The 13,962-nt window shown below is 39.9% G+C and overlaps 1 protein-coding gene across 6 annotated transcripts in view; it reads left to right on the top strand.

The window, feature by feature from the left end:
• TOGARAM2 (TOG array regulator of axonemal microtubules 2) overlaps positions 1 to 13,962 on the top strand; it is a 106,489-nt gene that overhangs the window by 79,873 nt on the left and 12,654 nt on the right. For 3 of the 6 annotated variants that reach the window (XM_040430622.1, XM_040430624.1, XM_040430623.1), the window contains exons 3-7: positions 4,705 to 4,839; positions 8,768 to 9,004; positions 9,314 to 9,522; positions 10,090 to 10,214; positions 11,969 to 12,009. In XM_040430622.1, coding sequence (XP_040286556.1) covers positions 4,705 to 4,839; positions 8,768 to 9,004; positions 9,314 to 9,522; positions 10,090 to 10,214; positions 11,969 to 12,009 — 747 coding nt within the window. Of the gene's footprint in view, positions 1 to 1,745; positions 1,769 to 4,704; positions 4,840 to 8,767; positions 9,005 to 9,313; positions 9,523 to 10,089; positions 10,215 to 11,968; positions 12,010 to 13,962 lie in introns of all 6 variants that reach the window. The other 3 variants (XM_040430626.1, XM_040430625.1, XM_040430627.1) reach the window with 3 other exon arrangements.

Below are 13,962 nucleotides of genomic sequence, written 5' to 3'. Positions count from 1 at the left end.
TCCGCATCCTATCCGCAAAAATCACGGAACGGACACGGAAACAAAATACGTTCCGTGTGCATGAGGCCTAACTAGGAAACTCCTTTAAGTGGCGACGTTTTCTTCCTGCCTCCTATTCACAAATGAGCGCGGTTTCCTTCGCTGCAGAGGACGGCGCTCACTGGTTCTTACCGCCTCCTGCGCCCCCAGATTACTGTAGGTCCCTGCAATAACCAGCAAGCACTTTCCCTGCGGGCTCACGCAGGCGGCCATTGTTTTAGTCCGCATCTGAGACGCATTTTTTTCCTGTGGCTCAGATTCCGGACCCATTCACTCCCAACGGGGCCGCAAAAGATGCGGACATCACTCCGTGTGCCGTCCGCATCCGTTACGCCGTTCTGCGAAATGCAGAACACACATGGCTGGTGTCCCGCGGACCGAAGGAAAAGCTACGGTCGTGTGTACGAGGCCTTACTAGCCGGGAAAGCGCTGATTGGTTAACCCTTTAATGACCAGTCACTTTTTTTTGTGATTTAGAGCACGTGGTTCAAACACTTGTAACTTTTTTTATTTTTTACCAAAATAACTTTTGCAGCTTTTTATTACATAACACTGGGCTTTTTAATATATATTTTTTATGTTTTATTAGGGGGAAACTGTACAATTTTTTTTTAACCACTTCCAAACCGGGCCATTTACCCCCTTCCTGACCAGGCCTCATCACTTTATTATTTATTTTAAAATATATTTTTTTGCCACATAATATGACAGCGAACATATTTATTTTGCACCTTTTTTTAAAAAAAGTTTTCTTTTACTTGTATTTTATTTACTTTAGATCTTTTTGCAAAAATGTTTTTTTTGTATATATTTTCGCAGCACTGTACGCCTTTGAAAGACCTCTAGATGATACTGACTTTTTTTATTTTTTTCTATTTTGCACTTTTTTTCCCCCCTTTTATTTGTACTTTTTTTTAGTGTTTTAATTTTTTTTAAAACTTTTAATATATATATATTTGTGTTTCTTCCCAGCAAGACGGGGGCCGCGAGTTGTGCACCCCTGACTAAGGGGGTCATTATCAGCCCTACACCAGTTTTTGACCCCATTTTGCAACTTTTTAGTGCCTGAGCAACACATTTTTGGGCGTGAGGGGGCGCAGGCTGGGACATCGGCCCTGGCAATTTTACTGACATTTATGCCTGGAAGCACGGGGACTGGTACAGTTTTCACTGCCTGCGCCTCATCATAAATTAGGTGCTTCCTCCGACAGTGCCGGGGCTATCAAAGATGACCCCCAATGTAAATTAGTGGAGGAGAGCTCATTTGCATACATTTTTCCCAGGAGTCATTGCCTGTTAGATCCCCCCCCTGTACCAGCTGCATCTCCACACGGAGAACTAGTACCCCTGAGCGGTGTGGGTTGTTCTGTCTTGACTCATAGTTCAGGAATGGAGCCAGCAGGGGGAGTTCTGAGCTCCGCAGCTAACGGGAAACCAGCAACATTCTGAATGCAGCTTTGTATGTGAATGGAGTATAAGATATGATGAACATTTATGGTCTAATTTTTTTCTTGGCTATTTGGCACATCCATGGGATTTCTGTAATACTGGCTGATGGAATACTGGAATTTAGATTTTTCTTTATACCCCCCCCCCTCTTCTTCATGTACTATATTGACACAGCTATATGGATATTCTTGAAAATTCTCATTTTTGTCTTTTATATTCCTTCCTGCTTTTCATCTTTCTATACTGGATTGCAAAAGTTTCCCTCTTTCATTGACACCTGGTGAGTTTCAAAAAGTAAAAGGATAACAGATAAATACTTTATACTTCTGCTTCTTTCACTTCTCCACCCCTCTGTTCAGGGTCTTTTCTTGTCTTGTCCTATGGGTCTACATTAAAAGTGTGTCAGGGAGGTTGTCAGACCTCCATCTGAGGCAGGTGTCAGCAATCTTCCGCATGCCAGTATTTACTGAAACTACAACTCCCAGCATGCACACTTACTTTGCTGTTCTAGGAACTTTCATGAGAGTGTATGGAGCATGCTGGGAGTTGCAGTTTCACAATAGCTGGAGTGCCGGAGGTAGAGGACCCCTGATCTAAGGATTCCAGTATTCACCTACAGCTGGTTGGGGTAGTCGGGTAGAACAAAGATCGCTCTGTCTTCAGGTTTAATTTCTCATCTTTAGGCCTCTTTCACACAACTGTTTTTTTTACCCGTTTACTGGCTGTTTTTTGCGTTCCGTATACAGAACCATTAATTTCAATGGTTCCGCAGAAAAAAACTGAATGTACTCCGTATGCATTCCGTTTTACCGTTCCGTTGAAAGATAGAACATGTCCTATTATTTCCCGCAAATCACGTTCCGTGGCTCCATTCAAGTCAATGGGTCCGCAAAAAAAAAAACTGAACACATACAGAAATGCATCCGTATGTCTTCTGTATCCGTTCCGTTTTTGCAGAACCATCTATTGAAAATTTTATGCCCAGCCCAATTTTTTCTACGTAATTACTGTATACTGTATATGCCAAAAACGGAACGGAAAAACGGAACAGAAATGGAAGCACAACGGAAACAAAAAACGGAACAACGGATCCGTGAAAAACGGACCGCAAAACACTGAAAAAACCATACGGTCGTGTGAAAGAGGCCTTAGGGCTCATACACATGACCGTATGTATTTTGCGGTCCGCAAAACATGAATCTGCAAAAAAAATCAATTGGAGGAAATCCGTGTGACGTCCATGTAGCATCCGGTTTTTTTGTGGATCCATTGTAACAATGCCTGTCCTTGTCCGCAAAATAGACAAGAATAGAATAGGACATGTTCTATTTTTTTATTTTTTTTTGCGGAACAGCCATACGGACACATAATGCACATGGAGTCATTTCCGTTTTTATTAAACCCCATTGAAGTGAATGGTTTCGCATACGGAACGGAAACTGAAAAAAAAATACATTCATGTGCATGAGCCCTAAGACATACGTAAAGAAGCCTAAGGATATGTTCAGATGGGGTTGGTTTGAGCGTAAGTTTCAGTGCGAATTTGGTGCCGAAAACCAGGTGGAATCTGTCTCCCGTTGCGTTCATGTGTCAGAGGATTTTTGCTGTGTTGTTTTTCCGCACCAAGAATGACCATTCACACAGCCGTATTTTCGGTCCACACCCGATGTACATTTCCACACACCGTGTGCTATTTGCATCCGTATGTCCGTTCTGCGACCCCGTAAAAAAAATTGAACATGACCTATTCTTGTCCATTTTGCGGACAATAATAGGCATTTCTATCAAAGGACGGGACGTGCTGATCCGCAAACTGTGGAATGCACGCGGCCAGTATCCCTGTTTTGCGGATCTGAAATTTGCCGACTCGTGTGAATGCCTCCTTACTGTGCGGACCTCTCGCTCTCGCCCTGCTCCTAGTTTAGCTCCATTTTAGAATCCGCAGCATGTGCGCGTAGCATGTTTCTGCGATTCATATATATAGTGATTTTCCCCGTAGACTGCAACAAAACCCACATGAAGATGCACAAAAATTGTACCGTGATAAATTAAAATTTAATTATAGTGCGGATTCCATGACGGTTTTCTGCAAATCAGCACCATGTGCAGCCTTATGTAGGGAGTGGAACTGGGCTAAAAAAAATGAATATTTGTTGTCATGCAAAATTGTATAAACTGTATAAAAATGATACAAAAGGATACAAAAATGAGTTAAAGGCTACACTTCCTTCTCCCACCACTAGGGGGAGCTCACCACATATGAATTTATAATTGCATTCAATGGGAAAATAGAAAAATCCCTATGCTGTGAGCTCCCCTAGTGGTATTTGAGGTAGACAGCATTTAATCATAGGTTGATATACAGTATGATAATAAATGTTTACCCCCCAGACCCCTGGGAATATTAGATATTACGAGTCGTAATTTGCAACATATAATATTAACCCTTTAGACCACCAGAGCTATTAGGTGTTCACTGCTAAAGCACTTTAGACCACAAGCAGCATGACAGAAATACTATCATTAACCCTTAAACACCCTATTTATGATTTGGCAAAGTCCGAACAATAAAGCAAATTGGAACTTTTAAAAAATCCCGGGTTTGCCCCTAGGGGTGATAATGCTACCATCAATCTCCTTTAGGCCTCAAGCACATGACATTTTGAGGTTTGCAAACCGTAGACCTGTAAAATACGGAAGTCGGCCGTGTGCATGCCGCATTTTTCTAACAGAACTGGCCATTCTTGTCTGCACAATGGAGAAGAATAGGACGCGTTGTATAATTTGCAGAACGGCCACACGGATGTGTGCTCTCCATTTTTTGCGGACCCATAAAATGGGGTCCATGTGCGATACATAAATAATGCAGATCGTACGCGGACCAAAACTACGGTTGTGTGCATGAGACCTTAGCCTGTGTCAGAGGGAGCAGCAGGGGGGAGGCATCTCAGGGCAGCGGGCAGAGGCTATGCTTTCAAACCTGATCAGAAACTCTTGTAGCAACAACTAAATCCGTCCAGACATCATGTTCTCTAACCTGCAGCATTATCTGTACTAGATCGATTGTGACAAAGCTAAGAGTGTGCCTGTCACAGGGACGTCTTGTGTAATTGCAGTTCGAGTGGATAACACAATAAGGCGATAATTAAGAATGTTCCCAGGCAGTGAAAGATCTGCCCTGAATAAATATTCTCTGTGGTCGCTTTATAATCGCAGCCAACTTCAGAGCCTCAGTTGCTGTTTATTGTGGCAGCGTTCCCAAAATGAAGCCCGGGTACATGTCTCTCCGAAATGGCAAAGTCGACAACAACCTACAGCTGTACGGGAACCGATGGGGGGCGGCTGACACAGGTCTGTGCATGAAACTATATCACTATCACATCTGTTCAGATATGCTATACTACATTTTACAGCAGAGTATCTACGAAACTGTGTATTATATCAGCGCTAGTTACTATAATACTGCACCCCTAGAGTCAAAGATATACTACTATAATACTGCAACCTATGTTTTAGAATAGAAACACTATAATACTGCTCCTATGTACAAGAATATAACTACTATAATACTGCTCCTATGTACAGGAATATAACTACTATAATACTGCTCCTATGTACAAGAATATAACAACTATAATACTGCCTCCTATGTACAAGAATATAACTACTATAATACTGCCTCCTATATACAAGAATATAACTACTATAATACTGCTCCTATATACAAGAATATAACTACTATAATACTGCTCCTATCTACAAGAATATAACTACTATAATACTGCTCCTATGTACAAGAATATAACTACTATAATACTGCCTCCTATGTACAAGAATATAACTACTATAATACTGCCTCCTATATACAAGAATATAACTACTATAATACTGCTCCTATGTACAAGAATATAACTACTATAATACTGCTTCTATGTACAAGAATATAACTGCTATAATACTGCCTCCTATGTACAAGAGTATAACTACTAGAATACTGCCTCCTCTGTACAAGAATATAACTACTATAATACTGCCTCCTATGTACAAGAATATAACTACTATAATACTGCCTCCTATGTACAAGAATATAACTACTATAATACTGCCTCCTATGTACAAGAATATAACTACTATAATACTGCTCCTATGTACATGAATATAACTACTATAATACTGCTCCTATGTACAAGAATATAACTACTATAATACTGCTCCTATGTACAAGAATATAACTACTATAATACTGCCCCTATGTACAAGAATATAACTACTATAATACTACCTCCTATGTACAAGAATATAACTACTATAATACTGCCTCCTATATACAAGAATATAACTACTATAATACTGCCTCCTATATACAAGAATATAACTACTATAATACTGCTCCTATGTACAAGAATATAACTACTATAATACTGCCCCTATGTACAAGAATATAACTACTATAATACTACCTCCTATGTACAAGAATATAACTACTATAATACTGCCTCCTATATACAAGAATATAACTACTATAATACTGCCCCTATGTACAGGAATATAACTACTATAATACTGCTCCTATGTACAAGAATATAACTACTATAATATGCTTCTATGTACAAGAATATAACTACTATAATACTGCCCCTATGTACAAGAATATAACTACTATAATACTGCCCCTATGTACAAGAATATAACTACTATAATACTGCCCCTATGTACAAGAATATAACTACTATAATACTGCTCCTATGTACAAGAATATAACTACTATAATACTGCTCCTATGTACAAGAATATAACTATTATAATACTGCTCCTATGTACAAGAATATAACTACTATAATACTGCCTCCTATGTACAATAATATAACTACTATAATACTGCTCCTATGTACAAGAATATAACTACTATAATACTGCTCCTATGTACAAGAATATAACTACTATAATACTGCCTCCTATGTACTATAATATAACTACTATAATACTGCTCCTATGTACAAGAATATAACCACTATAATACTGCTCCTATGTACAAGACTATAACTACTATAATACTGCTCCTATGTACAATAATATAACTACTATAATACTGCTCCTATGTACAGGAATATAACTACTATAATACTGCTCCTATGTACAAGAATATAACTGCTATAATACTGCCTCCTATGTACAAGAATATAACTGCTATAATACTGCCTCCTATGTACAAGAATATAACTACTATAATACTGCTCCTATGTACAATAATATAACTACTATAATACTGCCTCCTATGTACAAGAATATAACTACTACAATACTGCCTCCTATGTACAAGAATATAACTACTATAATACTGCTCCTATGTACAAGAATATAACTACTATAATACTGCTCCTATGTACAGGAATATAACTACTATAATACTGCCTCCTATGTACAAGAATATAACTACTATAATACTGCTCTTATGTACAAGAATATAACTACTATAATACTGCTCCTATGTACAAGAATATAACTACTATAATACTGCTCCTATGTACAAGAATATAACTACTATAATACTGCTCCTATGTACAAGAATATAACTACTATAATACTGCTCCTATGTACAGGAATATAACTACTATAATACTGCCTCCTATGTACAAGAATATAACTACTATAATACTGCTCTTATGTACAAGAATATAACTACTATAATACTGCTCCTATGTACAGGAATATAACTACTATAATACTGCTCCTATGTACAAGAATATAACTACTATAATACTGCTCCTATATACAAGAATATAACTACTATAATACTGCTCCTATATACAAGAATATAACTACTATAATACTGCTCCTATGTACGAGAATATAACTACTATAATACTGCCTCCTATGTACAAGAATATAACTACTATAATACTGCTCCTATGTACAAGAATATAACTACTATAATACTGCTCCTATATACAAGAATATAACTACTATAATACTGCTCCTATATACAAGAATATAACTACTATAATACTGCTCCTATGTACGAGAATATAACTATTATAATACTGCCTCCTATGTACAAGAATATAACTACTATAATACTGCTCCTATGTACAAGAATATAACTACTATAATACTGCTCCTATGTACAAGAATATAACTACTATAATACTGCCTCCTATGTACAAGAATATAACTACTATAATACTGCTCCTATGTACGAGAATATAACTATTATAATACTGCCTCCTATGTACAAGAATATAACTACTATAATACTGATCCTATGTACAATAATATAACTACTATAATACTGCTCCTATGTACAGGAATATAACTACTATAATACTGCTCCTATGTACAAGAATATAACTGCTATAATACTGCCTCCTATGTACAAGAATATAACTGCTATAATACTGCCTCCTATGTACAAGAATATAACTACTATAATACTGCTCCTATGTACAATAATATAACTACTATAATACTGCCTCCTATGTACAAGAATATAACTACTACAATACTGCTCCTATGTACAAGAAAATAACTACTATAATACTGCTCCTATGTACAAGTATATAACTACTATAATACTGCTCCTATGTACAAGAATATAACTACTATAATACTGCCTCCTATGTACAAGAATATAACTACTATAATACTGCTCCATGTACAAGAATATAACTACTATAATACTGCCTCCTATGTACAAGAATATAACTACTATAATACTGCCTCCTATATACAAGAATATAACTACTATAATACTGCTCCTATGTAAAAGAATATAACTACTATAATACTGCTCCTATGTACAAGAATATAACTACTATAATACTGCTCCTATGTACAAGAATATAACTACTATAATACTACCCCTATGTACAAGAATATAACTACTATAATACTGCTCCTATGTACAAGAATATAACTACTATAATACTGCTCCTATGTACAAGAATATAACTACTATAATACTGCTCCTATGTACAAGAATATAACTACTATAATACGACTCCCAGTGCACCCATTCTTGTCATTGCTGTAGTTCCCATCAGTCCCAGCGATCAGACACTTCCTCACTATCATGTGGTTAGGGGATAAATTATATTAGTGTGATAACCCCTTAACTAATAACACAGTATTCAGTACGCTCCTGAGCTCCCCCTAGTGGTGGATCTTTGTGTCAGAAGAATGGAGCTCGGCCGGCAGCACAGAAGGTTATCTGACCACTATGGTGGATATGGGGGGCACTGCCTTTCAGTGATACCTTTTTCACACCTTCTTTACTCCTCAGCCGCTCTTCAGTCCACATTAAGCCTGCAGGTGAAGAGGCCGTACATGTGGAGGGGAGATGATCTGCAGCCTGAGATTTTGGATACTGAACAGAAAAATGAATCCCTTCACCTAAAACTGAAAAATCCGAGTAATAAGAACCACAGGGAGGAAGAGGTGGACAGTGCAGTCCTGGAGACAGCCCGGCTGAAGGACAAGCTCAAGAGGAAGATGTCTGAAAGTTCTAGCGCCCGAGGGGGTGAGTGCGGCCCCTCCGGGGGGTGTATATGGAGCTCCCGCTTCTAGACAAGGGGCTTACAGCAACAAAACCGCCATAAGTGACTCTAGAAATATCCGCCAGTCTAAGGCTTGTATTAGACCAGCAGATGTCTTGCAGATCACGATTATAGATCAAAGATTTTACGACTTTTTAGCGACCAAAAATGTGCTTATTACATAATATTACATCTCGCCAGGCTCGTTTCGCTATCATTGAGGACATTGGGTACGGTATTCGCTCCGTCTTAATGTGATTGACATTCCATCTCTTTGTATCTCTCCATCACAGCTCCATCTGAGCTGATAAGTTCCCTGAACGCCCCCCTGAAGCCTGCAGTTCCCAGGAGCGCCTCCCAGAGGTTAATGAATGTGACGAAACCTGTACCCCCCATACGGAGGAGCCCCACTCTTCAGAGCAACGTAGCAGAGAGCGGCACGCAGAGGAACCGGACAGAGAGCGGGGACGGAAGGAGAGCGGAAGACGCCTCATACGTAGAGGTACAGAGACTGAGCCAATATCTACCGCTATCTATCTATTATCTATCTATCTATCTATTATCTATCTATCTATTATCTATCTATTATCTATCTATCTATCTATCTATCTCATATCTATCTATCTATCTATTATCTATCTATCTATTATCTATCTATCTATCTATCTATCTATCTATCTATCTATCTATCTATCTATCTATTATCTATCTATCTATCTATCTATCTATTATCTATCTATCTATCTATTATCTATCTATCTATCTATCTATCTCATATCTATTATCTATCTATTATCTATCTATCTATCTATTATCTATCTATCTATCTATCTATCTATCTATCTATCTATCTCATATCTATCTATCTCATATCTATCTATTATCTATCTATCTCTCTCTATCTATCTATTATCTATCTATCTATCTATCTATCTATCTATCTATCTCATATCTATCTATCTCATATCTATCTATTATCTATCTATCTATCTATCTATCTATTATCTATCTGTCCATCTATCTATCTTTCTATCTAACATTTCTCTGTTTTCTTGCTTTCTACCCGCAGTCTCTACAACTCGCGCGCTCTGGCGAGGATAAGAACCGTAAGCCTCTAGTTGGGGCTGTGATTCCTCCTATAACCAAATCATCCGCCGTTCCCGCAGAGCCGACTGAGAATGGCTTCATTAAAAGGTATCATTCTGCAAGACTCTAATTATTATGTTTCTCTTAGGACTCTTGCACACAAACTTTTTTTTTTTCCGTTTACGTTCCGGTATTTGCGTTCCGTATACGGAACCATTCATTTCAATGGGTCTGCAAAAAAAAAAACGGAAGGTGCACCATATGCATTCCGTTTCCGTATTTGCGTTCCGTTCAAAGATAGAACATGTCCTATTATATCCCGCAAATCACGTTCCGTGGCTCCATTCAAGTCAATGGTTCCGCAAAAAAAAAACTGAATGCATAGGGAATGCATTAGTATGACTTCCGTATCCGTTCTGTTTTTGCGGAACCGTCTATTGAAAATGTTATGCCGAGCCAAATTTTTTTATGTACTTACTGTTTAAACATTATTGCATGCTTCCATTTCCGTTTGCGATCCGCAAAAAACGGATCACAAACGGAAACCAAACTGCAAAACGGAACAGAAACACTACTGAAATAAAAACCCAGAAAAACTGATCCGTCAAAAACGGACCGCAATATACTGAAAAAGCCATACGGTCTTGTGCAAGAAGCCTTAAAGGGGTTATCCCACTTCGCCTTTTCATACTTACCTGCAGCCAGCGCGCCGTTCACTTCCTGGATTCTGGCTGGGGGCGGGCTTCATCGTGATTGAAGTCTTCTCCCAGCCGGGCCGCGCGCTGGACTGAACGCGCACGCCGCTGCGCATGCGCCATGGTGACTTATTCCTGGCCAGTACAGCACAGATCCGGCGTGCGCGTTCGCGGCTCTGTGCTATTCTGCCCAGGAAGAAGTCACCATCGCGTGTACGCGGCGGCGTGCTCGTTCAGGACAGCGAGCGGCCCAGCCGGGAGAAAAGAAGGAGTCTTCTGCGCAAGCGTGGCCACCGGGATTCCAGAGAAGAGCGGTGGCCGTAACCAGGGGAGACCGAATGACAACAATGAGGTAAGTGGGGATGAATTTTATCATAAACGGTGGGAATTGGTTAATCAAATATTTTTACAAAAATGATCATTAACAGATTTAAGAGCGATCATTATGATGGGATAACTCCTTGAATGAGAGTGATAATCTATGCAAAACACCACTAAGTGCTCGGCTGATGAGATCTCCACCGGGGCCCGAACAAGGGACCCAGCAGAGAAGGCGACTCTGCCAGGCACAGGCACCGGGGCCCGGACAAGGGACCCAGCAGAGAAGGCGACTCTGCCAGGCACAGGCACCGGGGCCCGGACAAGGGACCCAGCAGAGAAGGCGACTCTGCCAGGCACAGGACACATGCTTTCTTAAAGGAGCCGTCAGACAGAAAATGTTTTGTGTATTTTCCTTTTCTCCCATGATGCTTCCCATCTGGACTGAGCTGATGCTTTACATTCTTTACCTGACACCTGTGTTATTAGTGGGATGAGTCTGACACATTTCTGCTGGGGGTGGGAACATAAGTGGCCGCCAAGAGCTGCTACAATGTGGAAACCATACTGTAACACTGAAGTAGGCAAAGTGAGGAGGAGCGCATACTAACAATAGAGAGAGGGGCAGGCGCCTAAGAGGCCATTATACGACATGACCAGGGTGAGGACTGTCTATACTACAACTACAAAGGTCAATGCCGTTTATTTTAATTTTTTTGCAATATTGCAAGACGGCGAAACTTTTCATGGTGTTACAATATTGCAAAAGAAACGATAAAATGGCATTAATCTTTGGGGTGGCGTGTGAATTTTATGACCTATGTTAATGCTGATGTCATCTCCTTACAGCAGTACTCCGGGGGATGAGGGCAAATCCAGCAGCTCTATAGGTGAGTAAATAAATATGTATCGGGTGTTTAAAATCTGGGATCCATCTTAAAAAAAGATATGTAGAAACTTTAAAGAGAAACTCCAGCAGAAACATGGAATCACATGTATGTCCCACGCGTTCCAAGATGTTTGCCCAGCTATCTCCCAGGGAGGTGACACCAAAGGCTATAGAGATATAAATCATTCAGGATACTGGAGGGGACAGTGATTCAGGTGTAAGGCACAGGAGAGGAGACAGGCTGTGCTCAGCATGTCACAAGCAGTGTGCGAATTCTAGCGCACTGCAGGAAGAAGCAGAGAAGACACAGGTAGGTTGACAATAGCCTTCAGAAACAATCATCTGGCCAGATACATCCTGTACAAGAGACAACACCCAGGGCAATTACTAGAGAGCAAATTACAACTACCTGGTATTATTTTGCACTGTATGGTGGTATAATTTGGGATCTGTTAGGGAGTATTATTTGGATGCTGCATATTATTTTGGCACTAGATGTTGTTATTGTGTGGTAGTATTGTATTGGCACTATACACTCACCTAAAGAATTATTAGGAACACCATACTAATACGGTGTTGGACCCCCTTTTGCCTTCAGAACTGCCTTAATTCTACGTGGCATTGATTCCACAAGGTGCTGATAGCATTCTTTAGAAATGTTGGCCCATATTGATAGGATAGCATCTTGCAGTTGATGGAGATTTGAGGGATGCACATCCAGGGCACGAAGCTCCCGTTCCACCACATCCCAGAGATGCTCTATTGGGTTGAGATCTGGTGACTGTGGGGCCATTTTAGTACAGTGAACTCATTGTCATGTTCAAGAAACCAATGTGAAATGATTCGAGCTTTGTGACATGGTGCATTATCCTGCTGGAAGTAGCCATCAGAGGAGGGATACATGTTCTCATTCTGTTTACGCCAAATCTGGACTCTACCATTTGAATGTCTCAACAGAAATCGAGACTTATCAGACCAGGCAACATTTTTCCAGTCTTCAACAGTCCAATTTTGGTGAGCTCGTGCAAATTGTAGCCTCTTTTTCCCATTTGTAGTGGAGATGAGTGGTACCCGGTGGGGTCTTCTGCTGTTGTAGCCCATCCGCCTCAAGGTTGTGCGTGTTGTGGCTTCACAAATGCTTTGCTGCATACCTCGGTTGTAACGAGTGGTTATTTCAGTCAACGTTGCTCTTCTATCAGCTTGAATCAGTCGGCCCATTCTCCTCTGACCTCTAGCATCCACAAGGCATTTTTGCCCACAGGACGGCCGCATACTGGATGTTTTTCCCTTTTCACACCATTCTTTGTAAACCCTAGAAATGGTTGTGCGTGAAAATCCCAGTAACTGAGCAGATTGTGAAATACTCAGACCGGCCCGTCTGGCACCAACAACCATGCCACACTCAAAATGGCTTAAATCACCTTTCTTTCCCATTCTGACATTCAGTTTGGAGTTCAGGAGATTGTCTTGACCAGGAGCACACCCCTAAATGCATTGAAGAAAATGCCATGTGATTGGTTGACTAGAGAATTGCATTAATGAGAAATAGAACAGGTGTTCCTAATAATTCTTTAGGTGAGTGTATAACAGTATTATAAGGGTAAAATAATGTGAAAAACTGTCTACAAATGGCAAGTAGTGGGACCCTACTTTTTTCTTGTTGCCTAGGGCCCCATTCTTTCTTTAAAACTGGTCCCTTACAGGTCAGTGTTCACATGAGAACCTGGAATTTCCCCTTTTAAGTGATATGACGGTACATGCCGTTAGTTTGTGGATCTGGGTAATACAAATCCTTAGATTTAACCAATAATAGGAAACCAATGAGAATTTTGTTTGATAATTCAACACATGAAAATCTCAGAAAACCTCCAAAGAGGTCCGGGTGCCCTACAGAGCACTGCAGCCCCGTTAGTTTAGGAGTTTTGGTGGAAAGCACCACTGAAGATGTGGTGTA

The sequence above is a fragment of the Bufo bufo genome, chromosome 4 (assembly GCF_905171765.1).
Source record: "Bufo bufo chromosome 4, aBufBuf1.1, whole genome shotgun sequence".
NCBI lineage: Eukaryota > Metazoa > Chordata > Amphibia > Anura > Bufonidae > Bufo > Bufo bufo.
Note: the sequence above shows the minus strand (reverse complement) of the source record. Positions and strands in the feature narration are given on the sequence as shown.